The sequence below is a fragment of the Ctenocephalides felis genome, unplaced genomic scaffold, assembly GCF_003426905.1.
Source record: "Ctenocephalides felis isolate EL2017-DRISC unplaced genomic scaffold, ASM342690v1 CF-g0.4_SCAFFOLD_01886, whole genome shotgun sequence".
NCBI classification, from domain to species: domain Eukaryota; kingdom Metazoa; phylum Arthropoda; class Insecta; order Siphonaptera; family Pulicidae; genus Ctenocephalides; species Ctenocephalides felis.
In genome coordinates this window covers 92,158,917-92,177,224 of record NW_020538040.1, presented here as the reverse complement: position 1 = coordinate 92,177,224, position 18,308 = coordinate 92,158,917, and the positions used below count along the sequence as shown (strand labels likewise).

Genomic DNA, 18,308 nt, shown 5'->3' with positions numbered 1-18,308 from the left:
CTTACAAACAAATTTCATGCAAGTTCTTTAACAAAAATTTGAGGTTTATGATTGAGTATCATAGAGGAACTATCAACTACAAAGACAGAAGTGACAGACGAAGGTTTTAAGTGCGAGTTCGGAAAGAATACAGTATCATTTTTTAATTTCAATAGTAACATCGACAAAATTGACCGATTGTAGATCAATTTACCAATTCCGACACTATGGACAAATTTGCGGTATATTATTTAATTCTCATTTTTTATTCTTCATATATCAAAACTCAGTTTTTTAGGACTCTATACAATAGAAATATTATGCCAATGCTATATTATGTAAAGCTGTATTAGTAAAAACTGTGAAAAAGCTATGTATTCGGTGTGCAGTCAAGCGTTTTATGCATAAAACCTAAATTCACGGTTGTGTTATCAAAGACGCACTTCTGATAAAATCGTTTGTTTGACGTTTGCGCGTTTTTAAGACTTATTTGTAAAACGCCTGACTGCACAGCAAATCCATAGCTTTTTGACAGTTTTTACTACCAATTCATACGAACATAGAAACGTAACAGCGTTGCAATAACATTTCTATTTATCGGAAAATTGACACCTGAGGCATTAAAGAAGATTATTCCACAGCAAATTTTTCCACATTTTCCGTCGACACGAAACTACCAAAATCTGTTACTAATATTTAAAGTATTTATAATCACACAATATTGTGAAATGTTACAGTAATTAGTTGAAAACAAATTTTATATAGTTCGGTCTTTAGAAACTTGTCGGATTAGTAGTTTTTTAATGTATTTTTTTACAACAATTTTTCCGAAAGACGCGTTTCTTGCCTTCGATGGGTCGCATAGTTTCCTGAAACATGACCCATGCCATCGCAACTAATCGTAGGACACTGTATAAGTTCTTTGCCGTCCCTGGAACGCTCGCGCGCCTGTGTTGCCGTTTCGAGTAAACTATTGTCGAAGCGCGCGACCGCCACTGCAGACCGTATATGTCTTCGACGCAGCAGGCTGTACCCGTGAATCAAATATTGTCAATCTTTTTTTTTAGAATACAAGAACAGTACGTGTAATGTCGTTTCTGCATAAGGAGCGTCCATTTATCACGTGAGGCTTTAAAGGGGAGGTGGGTAGGATAAAAAAAATCACGAAATATCACTTCTATGGAGGAGTGGAAGTTCTAGTACGATAACACGTGTATTTATTTTTTCCGTGAATTAAAAAACAAAATTAAAAAAAAATGTCCCATTTTTTCTAGATACTAAAAATAAACGTGATGTCTGGTGGGGAAGGTAGGTTAATTTTAAATATTACCGCGTATCACCAAAGGTAAGGGAGGGGTCCAAAAATCCTCCGAAATCGATCACGTGATTAATGGACGCCTCCATTGATATACATTTAATTAATTTATTCATTCACCTGAATAGTTTACTGTACACAGGAAGCTAGGGGCTTGTTGTAACAGTTTTTTTTTTAATTTAATTAACAGTTCTAGAGATCTACTGATATACGAGGTGTGTTCAAAAAGTACCCGGAATTACTAATAATTAAATTTCGCGGGTCTGGAGTGTCTGATTGTCAAAATTTATAATTTTTTATTGTGTTGGTATACATGCCCCTAAAGTATGATGAAATTTTCAGCTATATTCACTGTTTACTTTGTCTGTGGTAGTCGCTAAGGTTCGACGTGTTTTTCTGAGCTCGGCGATTTTTACAATGGAAGAATTGAAAAGTCAAAGAATTTGTATTAAATTTTGCGTAAAAAATGAAATAAAGTGTTGCAAAGTGCAAAAATTCACCAGATATGGCTCCGTGTGACTTTTTCCTATTCCCAAAGTTGAAGAGACCCATGAAAGGACGGCGGTTTTCCTCGATTGAAGAAAATCGCTGAGAGTGCTCAAGGACATATCAAAGAGTGAATATCAAGGGTGCTTCGAAAATTGGAAAAAACGCTGGCATAAGTGTATTATATCTGGGGGGGACTACTTTGAAGGGGACCACATTAATGTAGACGAATAAATAAATATTTTTTTGAAAAAACGAAAATTCCGGGTACTTTTTGAACAGACCTCGTATTTCTATGAAATAATGATGAATAGATGCTACAACTATTCTGTACAGTATCTAATCAGAGTAATTCCATAACTGTTGTTCATTATTTCACAATTAACTTACCCCGTATTTGGGGCTAGTTGTAACGTCTACTGGGGCAAGTAGTCACGAGAAAAAATTGATAATAATAACTCTGATAATTATTCTTTTCGTAAATCAACGTAAATTATAATTAATACACATAAAAAATATGACGTCTCCAGCCATAAAAAAATCTAATCATTAATCAAAGTAAAGTACAATCACTACAAATTAAAGATATGTAGTGTCTCCTGCAACACAATTTGTGTGTAAACATCTTACAAACTATACATTCCACCCATTCTAATGCTACAAATAGCCTCAAGATTTTTTTCAACTATTTAAACAATTTAGCAATCTCAAAAATTTATAATTGAATTTAAAACTAGTCGATATTAATGACGCGAAACGAAATTTCATGATGGTACAATTTTATATTACATATTAATCCTGTATATTGCAGGAAAATATCATGCAAAAGGATTTACATATCTAATCGAGACAAAAAAATACTTTAATATCGTTCAAACCTGCTGCATAAAGCCTCTAGCTCCTCTATATATGATTTGATTTAAAATTAAAAAAACAATAAAAATTATAAATAAATTATATTTCTAAATACTTTTAATTGATAGAAAAATCGTATAAAAAGTATAATTTGATATCAAAAAAATGTGAAAAAGTGCTTTTTTATTTTACTTTATTTAATTTTGTAAGTATACTATCAAATATTAAAGACTATAAATATAAAATAAATAAATTATAATTGATTTTTGTGGTACGATTTTATACTATATATTAAGAAGATTGAATATGCAGACACTTTACATTTACCATTATGCTATCATAAATTAAAATGCATTTTGTGATGAGTGATGAATGTAACATCCATCTTACTAATAAAATAATTAATTTTCGTTCCGGGAGCGCAAATACACCTATTTCATGTAAGCAATTATAAGAAAAAATAAATTCCGTAAATGTTTAAATCTAACATATTTGTCGTTCAACATGAAATAGCAACCATGTAGTAACTTCTTACATTACAAAGCATCAAATGATTTCAACAAAGCCGAAGGTTTTAAACTTTGATTACATTTATAAAATAGGCTATTTCGTTAATTAAAGTAATCGCTCTTAGAAACGCAAAATACCGCGACCTTAAATGTATCCTAATTGACAGAGAAATTCGTGAAGAGAGTCAAGTATACGATGCTACAAATTCGGGTTTATTAATGACTTGACATGGGGAAACGTAAAAGGATAATACCATCATGCGTTATTCGCCGGAAAATTACGCATGTTTTTGGCGTACGAACGAGGGTGATACGATAGTAGATGCATTCTAATTAGAGCCGGCATATAAATATAACATTTGAAATTAAAATAGGCAAAATCATAAACAATGCTTAATAATAAATATTTTTATCTTAAATATAAATTACGAATAAGAAGACACTATAGAGTACAATCACGTTTGTGAAAGTCATAAGTAAAACTAAAGACACGACAGAATTAGATTGATTTTTGATACTTGTTTTAATTATCGTAAATCTTCATGTCTTCAAATATTTAAGTATAATAAAATATATATTTCGATATACAAATAAATATGATTTGTTCCTACCTGTCTTTATTATTTGGTGATTTGACTACATGCTCCATTTGAGACATGACGTGTTGCGGTGGAGGTGGCATTCCGTAGCAAGCGCCAGGACCTGGTGAGTAACCACCTTGCGAAACTGGTGCTGGATAACCAGCTGCAGCAGAGGACGGATATTGACCGCATTGATATCCAGGAGGAGCCGGATAAGGTGCGTAAGCGTTGCTTACATAGTCGCCGCCACCTTGCGGTACGGAAGACATTGCATAGGCTGGATGGGGACTCATTGGCGCGTAACCTGAAATTATAAAGGAATATTTTCCGTATTCTATTTTTAAGCAAGCTATGTAAATGTAAAGTTTTTGATTACAAAAGTTATTTATGTGTTATATGATATATAATAGAACGAAACCGACAACACGTGCAAGCAAATGTGAAGAGGATGGAAGATAGTGAGGGACGGAGAAAAAATTCAAAAGCAAACCAAAAATTAAGAAACAGTAATAGAATTATACCCAATAAAATTAAAAATCAACCATGATAGCTGCCATGTAAAAGATGGGCAGATTCACGTTAGTTCACACAAGAGAAATTAAAAAAAATAGAAAAGACTTCGTAAATCTTTTAAGATTACATTTTTTTTCAACAAGTGTTTAAGATATGGTTAAAATTCAAGATATGTTCAGAAAACATGGTTTTGAACTGACTTGGATTAGAGAAGAGATATGCAAGAGTAAATTATATTAACAGTTATTCCAACTCTACTGATAAATATTTTTGACGAAAACCAGATCATGGTTAAATACAATGTGATCTTTGTAAAAAATGTGCCAATGACATTTGCATTTCACTTTGGTTGAAAATGTAGCTATGATTTCGTAAAATACATTTAAAATTGAAAAATAACGCGTTCTTTAATTACTAGTTAACTGGGAATTTTACTGAACATTGTTTAATAGTTGTTTGTTTAATATGTGTTATCTGTTCATTTGGTTTGGATAGTATAATCACTGAAGGTCAAATTGGAGCTTTGTGCCCCGTCCTAAAATATAGCCTCAGAAATAAATTCAGAAATTGTATCTAGTATGTCATTCAGACGCAATATTATAAATAATCAAACAAATTGAATATTAGTAATAATAAATTTATATAAAAAATATAATTATTATAATAAATGGCCGTATGCACAAAAAGTAGAATAATGTTGTAAAATATTACAGCTAATAAAAATATGTTTATTATCTCAGTTATCTTTCAATTATCGCTATGTAAATTTCTGAAAACAATATTTTCAAATGATCTTCATAATATTATAAATAACTATTATTTGTTAGACTAAATCGGTGTGGCAATAAACAATAAAGCGTCATCACCCTGAGTAATTGATAAAAATCTGAGCAAATCACTTAAATTACAACTTATAATATCAACAGTAATGCAACCGTGATTATATTGTATAAAATGTTTTACAAAAGAAAGAAAAATTGAGTAATGAACATGAAGACCTTTAGTTCAAACAAATAGGTATCAATTTATGAAAATTGACATACTACAATGTATTTCATTATCAAGAGCTGTTTCCGTCACTTGATGTTATAGAAATAGTATAAACTAAATACAAATACAAAAAATGTACGTATAACCAGATGTAAACTATTTTTCCAATTTATATTTTATATATTTTACCAGTTTGGCAATTATAAAATTTGTTTGACTTACCACTTGTGTCCCGACCGTATGCGTCCATATAGTGAGATCCGCCACTGTCTGGAGTAGATTCACGGCTATAATGACCAGACGGACCCATGACAGCCACAGAAAAGCCGATGGGCCTGTAACAAAGAAAAAAAAAGTTTATTTTTGTTATCATATATTTAGATAATAATATGAAATATAAAATTTCCCTGAAACCAAATTTAAATTCATAATACTTTGAAGTAGTAGTGATAACGGTTTTCACTTGGAAATATAGATTAATCTAGCATTACTGCAATATCTCTTGTGACACCAATTTCAAGAAGCTGCCCAAAGATAATATTGAAAAACTTAGCACTACCAGATCGTTGTAGAAATAAACAGAATTTACGTATCACTCATTGGAGTGATTCTCCAACTATGGATGCAGTAATTATCGCAATAATTTATATGTGTGATTGAAGATGTGTGTGTACATGTGTAAGTGAATGATATAAGCCAAATAGTTAATAGAATTGTACTGTATTCTGATTGCTATTGAAAAAAATAAAAACAAAATTAAAAAAAAGAAAGAGTAAGGACAATCGTTGGATTGCTCAATAACAAAATCGTCTTATTATTAGTAATAAACAGTTTTTAGTGCAGCTTATAGAACATATAATAGTTCTTGTTTCTGTAAAAAACTATGCGCAAAAAATGATATAGTGTTTCAAACTTTTTATGCTTTACTATTGTTTTGTGGTATACTTGCAATATAAGTATATTGCAATATAAGAGCATTAACTTCATATTTAAGATATATTTAATTTATGTAACAAATTATGTTTTATATTCACAAAACTCTATTAGTTATATATCTATTAGTTCATATTAAAAAACCTGCGTGATCGATTTTAATTTATCATTTAACACTAGCATTATGAATTTTTTTACTCGACGCTTCTAGTAATTTTGAATTGATTGACATACAAATTAAAAAAAAATGTTAAAAAATGTTGTGATTCGTCGACATTTTTATAACGGACTGCACGAATTCAATATATTCATTGTTTGATCAAAGTATTAAATTAAATAGAAAACCGCCACTCGATTTACGTCATCAATTATCCTGATAAAGATTGTAATAACTTAACTATTATTTATAAGAAAATAGTTAAGTTTATATTATTATCATTAAAATATTGTTAATATTATTTATAACGATTGAAAAAACAACTATTGAGTTGTTATTCCAACATGTCACTATAGTATACAATGTCCCTATTAAGGCTGACAATTGTAAATTCCATAAATTAACTAAACGTCCTTAACTGGACAGTTGTAAATATAGCAGTAAAAAAATTTGAGTAAAACAAAGTTTGTAATTTGTTTAAAAGGGCCGAATGTATAGCTGGTAAAATAAACGGCATAGAAAATGGAAAACAAACTCGACAAATCTAACAAAGTGCCATGGCTTAATTTACTCTTTAGCGGTTCCTTAGGAGAATTTATTTAACACGCTTTCGCGAGCTCAGTTTTCACCCTCTGACACCTCTACTAACTCACTACCGGATCTACCCTTCACGTACAGACTGGGTGTTGTTTATGTTTGGGGTTGGACATAAGAGAAATAACAACTGATTCTACTTATATCACCATTAATGTCTTTGTCATTTGATTAGACAAATATAGAATCTATGACTAAACTACACCTATGCAAAAAAATTATAAAATATATATTTAACAAAATTTAAAAAAACTATAGCTGTGAGAAAAGAATGAGTTATCTAATGTGTTTTTGAAATATTATTTATGTTAGAGCGGGACTTAAAGGTTCGCGGGTAAAAAGTTTCACCACCATTATCTAAAAAAAAGTGTAAAGTATGATTTATGTTTAATGTTGATTTCAAAGTAGAAGACAAAAGCTGTATAACCAGATATGGCCTTAAATCGATAAACTTTTATTCAAGATAAATGGCCACATTATCAAAATTTTAGCAAAAATCTTTTTTAAATAATTTTGAGAAGTGTTTAGTTTAGTAACATTGCAAGTATACGGTATTCAATTGTTTCACAATATATACTGCTATTTTTATGTTAGATTCAACAGTTTTTCTATGTAACCGATATAAAATCTTACATCTCATCGGAGTTAAAAAGCTCTAACTGAAACTTTACACCGGCAAAGATGTGAACAATAACAAAATAGTAAATGAAAAAGTATATCAATTAAAATAAATTACAAAAGATGAATTAAATTAATAGTTATTCCGTGATTATTTTAGACAAAGTGAGTTTTAGTTAGAATAATTAAAATAATTATTATATTTTGTTAATCAGTCAACAAATAATTTGAAGTACTAACGATGGTATAATAATGTACAAACATTGAGCTATAAAATAGGGGTCAAAATATCACCTTATTATAATACTTCTTTTTCGAAAATACTGAAATCAGGCAAATTTAGTTCGAAGAAATAATAAATATTATATCATTCACAGTCAAAACACGTTACCAGTTAAAATGTAATTTGAAGTAATAAGAACGATCTGTAATAACTTACAGACATTAAGGTATATATGCAAAGCAATAAGGTATATAATAACTTTTAAAAATTTAAATATATTATATTATTTATGATCACTAAAAAACAATTATAGTGAACGTATTTGAATTCATTAATACCTATTTTATTCATTAATACTATTTTATTCAATACTATTTTACTCACTAAAAATTCAAAATTGCACTACAAAAATTAAATCTTGTATTTATAACTCAAATGAATGAAAAATTATTCTATAGAATAATGAAGTACACTTTCTGGCTATGGGTCATCGTATTTAATCCTTTTCCACTTCACACGTACTGCAATTTGTAGCAGCACATGAATGCATAATTAGTAACGGTGTACCTGTGTGTGGTTTATTCGGTTTTGTGGTTTATGGTTAAGCGTATCTACTAAATAATTCAAAACGACCATGTAATACCGACCACACAATATTAAGAAAAAAATTAAAATGATTTTTAAATAATTACTTTTTTCCCGTAAAGATTTAGGTTTTCTTCTATGAATTTGAAATATCGTATGACAACTAAGACAAAATAACTAATCGTTTTAAAATATCATACATTGATTTTCGTCGCAATTAGCTTTGATATCTTCAAAGAAGCACAGCCAATGAACGTACAATGTATTCCATTAAGACATAAATTCTTTATAAGATAATTTTTAGGTAAATTTGCTGACCTGTGGGGTAACCTGGCAACACTGAGATCTAATGTCTGTGGGCTGCGAGGGACTGCTTCTGGACTTCGTACTGAGGGACTTGTGGGTTGACGTGGACTAGCATTCGATGTGGATAAATCCATTACTGGACCGCCAGTTGCAGGAGGAGATGGAGGTTCAGAACTATTTTGTCGTAATTGCGCACCAACTTTTACCGACAGATTGATAGCCGAAAAACCTGGAGGCATAGGCCCGGCTGATGGGTCGTATTGATACATCGGCCTGGAAATGAATAATTAAAGCACATTTAAAAAATTACCTGAATGTATGCAATACTTAAAATCAACGTAATATTGCTTAATATACTAAATAGTTTGATAAAAAATATTGTATTGTATTTTATTTATACATTGATTATTCAAAAATTACTAATATTTTCTAACTATACTTGTGATAATTATATCACATATTGATAATGTACATAACAAAGTTTTAACATATCGTATTGTATTATTTCGATATTAATAATTCTATTTACCTAGGATACACCGGCACGTTGTCTGATTGATCCTGCTCGGATTTTAGCATGCCACCGTTCACCATTGAGAGTTGATGGGGTCCAGATTGTTGATAGCGCTGTTCAGGACCACTTTGCTCGCTCGGATGATAAACACTGCCGCTGATGTAAGAAGCTCGGAGCGCTTGTTGTTGATGTTGCTGTTGTTGCTGCTGCTGCTGTTGCTGCTGCTGCATGGCTTGTTGTTGCGCCGCTATAGCTGGATCGTATCTTTCAAATCCCGATACACTACCTATAACAACATTAAAAAAAGTCATTAGTGATAATAGTACGTTAGCTATAGGTCAAATTTGACTCTTTTTATACAACTTATTTGAAATTTGATATGAACAGACATTTGCCATTCTATTATTCGTATAATGCTAACCTGGATCGTACGCTCGACCCGCTGTCATCGCGGATATAGAGCTAGTATCGTAAGGCGTACGACCTGCCATGTCGCCCGGGTAAGCCATTTGGTGATAGGCAGCGGCGCGGTGATACATATGATCCTCAGCGGACATGGCTTGTTCATATGGAGATCGTTGTGCACCTAATCTTCCATCATCGCCTAAACTCGAGTATACTGGAACAGGCGCGGGGGGCTGAAGACCATGATGAGATCCTGAAAAAATAAGCGCGTTGAAATTTCTAGACTTCATACTCTTAATAAATATTCCATTATTAACGGCAAGATATAAATTTTTAAATTACTCACTTATAAATAATATTTTTCTATAAATTTTAGTCCATTTACTATTATAAATTATATTGCAATTAAAAGTAATGCACGGTAATCAATATTGAATCATATTGAAATAAGTTCATTTTATTATTGACTATTAAAAGTGGCCATACCTGTATTCATGACAGGTAACGGGTGATGCGGATGTGACATCATATGCAGAGTCCTTGTTCCCATCGTTTCCATACTGGATACAGATGACGAATTTGAATCTTGACTTAAATACGACTCGAAGCCCTGACGCACTTGTGGAGGTCCCGTAGGTGTAGTAGCTCTGCAACCCGCCTCTGTTTTGGGCACAAGCAAATGAGGTCCATTCGATAATCCTGACTCCGTTTTCACTTTACTCTGCCCCGGCAGATTATTATTATTAGTGTTGGTACTATTATTATTATTATTTATAGTTGGTGGACTAGGTCTCTGTTCAGGCGTTCGCGGTTGCTTCATGGATTCATTCGTTTTATCACTAGTTGTATAGTACTGGGCGGCAGTTACTGGAGGTTGGGCATTTTGCTGTATCGGCGTCGGTTGGGGTGGATGAGCCTGTTGTGATGCTTGCGGAGGGTAGCTACTGACACCACTTTGAAATCCCGTGCCGATGCCGGGTTTCACGTCTATGTATAATGGATCGCGGCTGGATGACTGTCGGACTGGACTAGTAAAATCGTTACTAGATGACTGGTAACTTGGTACATTCGTGTCTGGTATTATTGCTATTTTGTAAAAAATTTAATTGTTAAATATTGTTCGTTCATAAATTTAAGGAAAAATGACAAATTATAAAAATGTAAAAAAGTTACATTACAAAATTTAATTTGCATTGTTATAATTTCAAAGTTGCGCTACATGCTTTTCTCCGCCCAGAAAAATAGCATTCAAACATCAATCATTGTTATTCTCATATATGCAATCCATTTTATTATTGGAAATAATAAATTAATACGTGATATAAGAGTAGATTTACTAAACTAAATAAAATAGTCAGCAAACTACAAATAATATTGTTAAATTTTCGTTGAAATTATGATTTGATACTCGATATAGAAATATTCATCAAACATAATATCATAAATTCGATATTAAAAATTCAAAAAAACAACCTCCTTCATTTCGCAAACAATAGTTTTTCCATGCTGACCTGAGTGCACAGTCCGTCTGCGCAGTTGCGCACCGGCGTGGTAACGTAGTTCTCGGGCTGCGGCTTTGCTCGCCGCTGCCGTCGGACAGCCGCTCAGGCTACGGTGCGTGTTCCTGTTCGAGCTCACGTGACCCCTACCATTACACCCTGGCGTTGGACATTTCAAGATGGTCTCGTGCATTGCCAGTACTGAACGCGATAATTTATTTCGTTTGTTGTAATTTGTTTCCGTTTATTATCATTTTCATTTTCCGGTTTTGTTTAAATTCGGCGTAAATACAAAACCCGCAGCGTTTGAAAGCAGCGATGCGATTTGCAAAGAGAATCAGAGAGAAAATCGAATTTTAGTTAAATATAATTATAACACATTTTATATTTAATTGAAAAGTAAAGTATTAGCTATTGTTAGAATCATTACCCGCTATAATTTTAAACTATATGTAAAAGCCAATTGCTGTCAACCAAAAATACATAAAATTATAAATTTGTGTACAGCGGGTAGAGAGTTAATTTACATTACAATTTTGTGAATATTTATATTTCTCATACTTGACTAATAAATTAGAAGAATATAATATATTTGAATATTATTATTCATATACCTCTTTATTATAAGATATGCCATTTAACTATATTCAATATACATGTTCGTCCAACAAGTCAAAAACTCCTTGACTGTTGAGCTGAACTACTTTGAAACAAATTATTCATTTCATATACACAGTGATGTAATTCGATGTTCAATGATTCCTTTGCAGCGTTTGAAGGAAGTTGTTTCTGAATTTGTTCGTTTACTTTTTAATAAAATTAAATAACGCTAGAAAATAAAACGTAAAAGCTACTTGTAACTACTTTGCAAAATAATTATGAAATAATAATTAAATAAAAATGTATCAGAAAAAGCTCTCTACCCCGCACAAACTAAAACAAAACTTAAAATATCAAAGTAAACTTAAATCAATAATAATGAAGCAAAGAAATAAGGCATTCTGATGCTTATATAAAAAATATGGCTATTTAAACTAAATTTCAGGTATATATTCTCATGTGCAATGACTCAATATATTTTAAGAAATAAAGTATCTTCAGTTATATTACTGTTACATATAAACATATATGTATTAAAAATTACCAATGATTAAAATGATTAATTGACTAGCAATAACATTATTTCATTTACGCTTTAAAATAAATAAATATATCAATTATAAAATTAAAATGCTTTTATATGGAATTCCAAATAAAAGAAATCACAAATTTCTAAACGTTGATATGTAATTTTTGATTACTCACTTTCTGGTGTTACTTTATCTTTTCTTGGGCATCCTGACAAACTATTTCAATACACATGGTGTTAGTAAATGCAATTTTAAATTTATGTTATTATATTCTATTATAACTTAAAAACTATGCAAAAAATAATATTTTACGTCGTTCAAAGAAATAAATTTACGAATATCATAAAAGTCTTACCTTCTATGATGCGAATATAGTCCGGTGACATGTCCTTGTCCATTGCATCCGGGTGTAGGACATTTATTGCCTTCTGTGAAAATTGAAGCGTGTTTAATTTAAATTTGCATACAATAATGTGTAAATTGAAAACAAATATTATAATTGATTCTTGAAATTCATCAATCTTATAAATTTTAATCATATTACTATTTGATCACTTAAGCATTAAGAATAGAATTTTTATGTGAAGAACTGATTTCAATTAGAATAATAAGAAACACGATCATATTTAATTTACATCATTAGTTTTTCTACATATATTTTATGATTATTAAATTGATAGGAATCATAAAAAAGAGAGGTCGTGCAGGAACACTGTTTTGTAAATCCTTCATAATATTGCTCACTATTTGAAATAGTGAGAAACACGACGTCCTTATGCTATCACAGCGCGTATAAAACCCTAACCTAACCTAATAATTTTAGATTCAGGACCTTTTGGGAGTATCATAACGATGTCGCCATATAATCATAAACAAGATTAACTCCGCATACAAAGGTTAATGCCTGAACGTTTTCACCTATTTGAACATTTAACCACATTGACATTTGTTTAACTATATGATTATACACACTGATGGTAATGTCTTACATTATTGAGATTTTGTTTTTGCGTTTTAATATTATTAAAACGTAAAATTTATAAATAAATTAACATCAAAACTGAATTTCAGTACTAGCTCTATAATACTTTATAAAATAATTGTATATTATCTCTATAATACTCTAATAAATAATTGCATATTTTTTATATTCTCAGTTGAAGTTAAAAATTATTCAAATGATACTTTTGAAAAATGATTGCGTATGTGTTTAATTAATCTTTAATTAGCTATCATTTTTTTTTTCAAAATCTAAACGATTGATGCGACGAATTTATGAAATAGAAATATTCGTTATTAAAATCAATATAGTAATAATATCAACATAGTTAAATTAGTTAAAAGAGTAAAGCAATTATATTATTAAATTTAATGAGCACCATACTATTGAATTAATTAAATTTAGTACATATTTAGGCGCAGTAACAACTTAAAAATCCTTGAGAATAAATAAGTGTTTAGTTATAAACAATATTAAATATTTCATTAAATGATAATTTTTTTAAATTCCAATAAGTCCAAAAAATAGCGAGCACTGATAATTAATAAAAATTTAGAAACATTAAAATAACATCCTATACGGCTATATGTTCAATATATGAAGTAAAATGTCGATATTATATTGCTAAACTTTTTTATCACAATAAACTGGGTTTAAGTGTATGCCAGCTGAAACCGTCATAAATTTTTTAACCAATATAAAAGATTTGTGAACAAAAACTGAAAATACTAACAATAAGTATTACCTTTTAAAGTTCGCGAAGTCTTCTTTCTTCCCATTATAATTCTATTTTATTAACATAAGTTAAAACTTTAATCCTTGTATTAAATTTTGTTTAGAATAATAACATTTATCCTCTGTAGTATCTATTGTTTATTATTGCTGAAAATTAGCGTTGCCATGACGAACTTTCACTAGTAAAATAAATACAATTATCGTTGATAAGGAAATAATTATATTGAATGGTTGAAAACTTCACTTAGATATGGTTAGTACGTGGGATATTTAAAAAATATGTTTTTTAACCTAAACAAAAATCTGGACAAAACGAAATAATGAATAAAAAAATTAAATAAAAACTTCACAAAATGCATAGAGTTTGTCTGCGTCTTCGTCTGCTTTAGCCATTATGGCTAACCGAATCAAAGTTTATTTATCCGCATATTAACCGTTTTTCTTCAAACTTTACTTGCGTCACGTCAAGGGATTACATAAGTACTTTTATATATCATAGTACATGCGCGCATTACTTTATAAACGAAGTTCTTCAGCGAATACCTCTTATAAGGCCCGAGTAATGACGTCACGTAACGTAATCCAATTAGGGATTTGGAAAAAAAAATACTTTGGACCAATGACTACGGAGACAGAACAAGTTTTCCAAGTAGAGTTAGTTTTCATATTAAACGGCAAAGCAGACCGACAGTCTGAATATTTAATATCAGGAAATGAACACACGAGAGAAGAGCATTCGATGTCGAAGGCATTCGTTTCTGTGACACTCGAAGCTTAGCAAAATGCATTACGAACAATGGAAGTTCGAACATATTGATTAGAACATTTTATTTATGTTTTATTTTCCTATACAACTTAGAAATACTTTTATATTCAACTTATAAGCAACTTTTCTTGTATTTTACCATAGTAGGTACATTCTTTTCCATCCATTTTTGATGAAATTTTGTTCACTATTGGACATTTCTACTTTTGGGAGTTTTGATTAGAGAAAATGTATAATAAAATTTGTTGATCAATATAATATTTACAAAAAAATATGTATTATAATTCATCAATTACAAAAACTAAATACGATACGAAATAGATGACACATAATTTCAAATATTTGTCTAGATTTATACGAGTTTCGATAATTTATCATTTTGGCTTTTATTTTATTTTAATAAATGTTTTAATTATATTGGCACCAATTAAATAAATATACCAAACTTGACTTTTAACTTATGAAAACATTTTACTGACAACGCTTTTGTATAAGTATTTTTTTAATAATAAAAAATGTTATGGTAGCTAGGGGCTATCTGTAACATGAGTAACTAGTATCAGGCGTTTTCAATAGGATCTTACGCAATATTAATTTTCTTGTTTCGATTGAACATGTAAACTGCCCTGCATAATATTGTGATTGTCCGCAGGTCGATGCAATAAACAGAACTGTGCAGGTCCGTCAATTTTGACATATAATATAAAATTTGTTTATCATTAAATTCCGGTATGTATTACTATTATGGGTTAACTTTAAATTTTATATATTTTATTTCATGTCAAATTTATCAATTTTTAATAATGTGTAACAATTTTTGTGATTGTTAAATTGTATGAACAGTTATCATGATTCAGGTGAAAAAATCACACCATGACATACAAAAGTTATATACAGATTCCAGTAAAGAAGATTGAATGGAATATATAGTTTGTAAAATGTGAGCACAAATAAATTGTGTTGCAGGAAGAAGTATCTCTTTTATTTGAATTATAATAATAATTGTTAATAATTGTAGAGTACGTTGACTTATGATAAATATTTATATTACAGAAGACGTTATACATTTTATTTGAATTAATTATAGTTTGCGTTGCAGTATGAACAGAATTACTTTGAAACAAGTAAATTTTCTTAAAAATGAGTTAAGAATAAATTATCACAGGCATTATTGTCGTTTTTAGTCGATACTTCTTGCTCCGGTATATGTTACAATAAGCCCCAAAAACAAGGTAAGTTGTAACACCGTACTTTTTCTACAAATTGATTAATTTGGAAATAATGAATAATAGTTGTGAAATTATTTTTACTTGATTCGTTGAAAAAATAGTTACAGTTACAGTTACCATACATCTTTATTTCGTATAATCACTAGATCTCAAGATATATTAATTTAAAAAAAAACTGTTTCAACAAGCCCTCCCATACATAATCATAATTTTTTATCATAATAAACTGGGTGTATAGGTGTATGCCAGCTGAGACTGTCATAAATTTTTCAACCGATATAAAATATTTGTGAACAAAAACTGGAAATACTAAGTAATACCTTTTGAGGCTTGTGAAATCTTCCTTCTTCCCATTATAATTTTATTTTATTAACATAAGTTAAAACTTTAATTCTTAAATTAAATATTTTTCAGAATAATAACATTTATCCTCTATTGTTTATTATTGCTGAAAATAAGCATTGCTATGACGAACTTTCACTAGTAAAATAAAGACAATAATCAAAGATTATATTGATTAGTTGAAAACTTTACTTAGATGTGGTAAGTACTTGGGATATTTAAAAAACATATTTTTTTAATTACTAGATCTCAACATATATTTATTTAAAAAAAACTATCATAACAAGTCCCTTCTATACATAATATTAACTGCCTTTATAAATACTATATTAAAATTGAATACAAAAAGCAGTATTGATTAGAATTTTTTTGCGCTACTATTTGTTTCACACCGTATCATACGCTTAAAAAACATCAAAATGTCTTTAAATAATATCAGTTTGCTATTTACGAATGAAATTACTGAGAACGCTATAACTATATTTCAATACATTTTTGGAGTTGAGAAATACGAGTAAATGTTGAAGTTCATTTTGAATTATAGTGAATAATCTGATTTGAAATCTGACTTAAAGATAAGTATACAATAAAAAATTTAACCCAGAAAAATTATGAGTAAACATATATTTTATGAAAAGGTAATAATATATTTGAAGCAGTGAAAATTTTCAATATTTTCATGAGGACTTCTAAAAAGATAATTTGATGTTTTTAAGACTGTTTTGGATAAAAAACGAATGTAAATAAAATGAATAGCGACAAAATCGTGGCTTAATTTAAAATTTTTAATGTTTATTTTTATTCGTAGATTTTTTTTATTAGGTTTCTCTTGAATATATATTGAAAATGATAGCACAGCAATTGTTATTACCTACATAAACCGAAGTCATGGTATTTACGAATTATTGATTAGACGAAGAAAATATTTTTTTTTCGAAAACATTAGGTTATTTTTTAAACAAAATATACGTAACAAATAAATATAATTGTGTATGTGCATATATACATTTATAGAAATGAACATGTAAGATATGTAATGCGCATATAAAGTGTTCGAGGCGGTCTTGGCGTAACACATTCTGCGCAGGTATTCCAGTTTTCTGTAGTGGAGGAGGCAGCCAGTAGCACAGTTGTGGTTTTCTTTTTGTTAAAAAACGATTTTTCCTTCCACTAGCGCACTTACGAGCCACAGTGGGGATGGGGAGCTACATCGTGATAGGGCAAAAGCTCTCGAACAAGGCGGAGTCTACCAGTATATTTATGTGCTTTATGTACAACATATATCTATCTATATACATTATGTGCTCATGTATTTACATAAGAAGTAAGTACATAGAATAGAAACATTATGTATAAAAAATGCTCGGAAGACGCTATAACCCTAGTAGACATAGTCGTCGAACGAAGGCGTTCTGAGTCTGCGAAATGACTAGTCGGATTATGTCTATATCTTATACATATAATCCATAACTATTATATTTATTTATACAACTATATTATGTTTCATTAAAAATGATTAGTATTGAGAGTAAGTATAAATCAAAACTATATTTGTTTAAGTCTTCATATAAGATCTATCATTATTGAAAAAGATGAGGATTGTCAGTATGGGAAACCATGATGAAGTTACGCTGTTCTCGCTCGCATAGTAGAGGTTATTCAGTTTAATAACTAGTTAAAGAGTTGATAAAATATCCGATAATTGTTTAAGGTAAAGTTTTTGCAGAAAGTGCGAGTACTGTGAAGTTCACGGACCGAACTTCGTCGCTTGTACCCTCCGCATTATTTTAATGTAGTCAGCTGAAACTTTTCACAGCGCCCCTCGCTAATGCCCCGTACTCGTGAAAAAGTCGCCAAGCTTTCGGGAATCGATCCCAAGAAGTTCGAGGTCAGACGATGCCCTGAAAAAACTTTGCCTTATGTCTGAGATTCATTAGTTTCGCGTTGTTTTGAAAATCTCGAAAGTTCTTTAAAACTTGTCGGCTAATTGCAAGGTACGGCGGCGACTGAGCTATTCAAGTATCTACACTTGCAGGCAATGTTG

At 30.2% G+C, this 18,308-nt stretch overlaps 1 protein-coding gene across 1 annotated transcript in view; it reads right to left on the bottom strand.

Annotated features, from left to right (window-relative positions):
• Window positions 1-18,308, bottom strand: part of LOC113375528 (myelin transcription factor 1) — a 141,071-nt gene that overhangs the window by 8,129 nt on the left and 114,634 nt on the right. The window contains exons 5-15 of the mRNA XM_026615461.1: window positions 12,548-12,620; window positions 12,368-12,408; window positions 11,075-11,263; window positions 10,320-10,649; window positions 10,050-10,223; window positions 9,580-9,816; window positions 9,174-9,444; window positions 8,657-8,917; window positions 5,451-5,563; window positions 3,756-4,029; window positions 2,659-2,661 (exon numbers count right to left, since the gene is read on the bottom strand). Coding sequence (XP_026471246.1) covers window positions 2,659-2,661; window positions 3,756-4,029; window positions 5,451-5,563; window positions 8,657-8,917; window positions 9,174-9,444; window positions 9,580-9,816; window positions 10,050-10,223; window positions 10,320-10,649; window positions 11,075-11,263; window positions 12,368-12,408; window positions 12,548-12,620 — 1,966 coding nt within the window. The remainder of the gene's footprint in view (window positions 1-2,658; window positions 2,662-3,755; window positions 4,030-5,450; window positions 5,564-8,656; window positions 8,918-9,173; window positions 9,445-9,579; window positions 9,817-10,049; window positions 10,224-10,319; window positions 10,650-11,074; window positions 11,264-12,367; window positions 12,409-12,547; window positions 12,621-18,308) is intronic.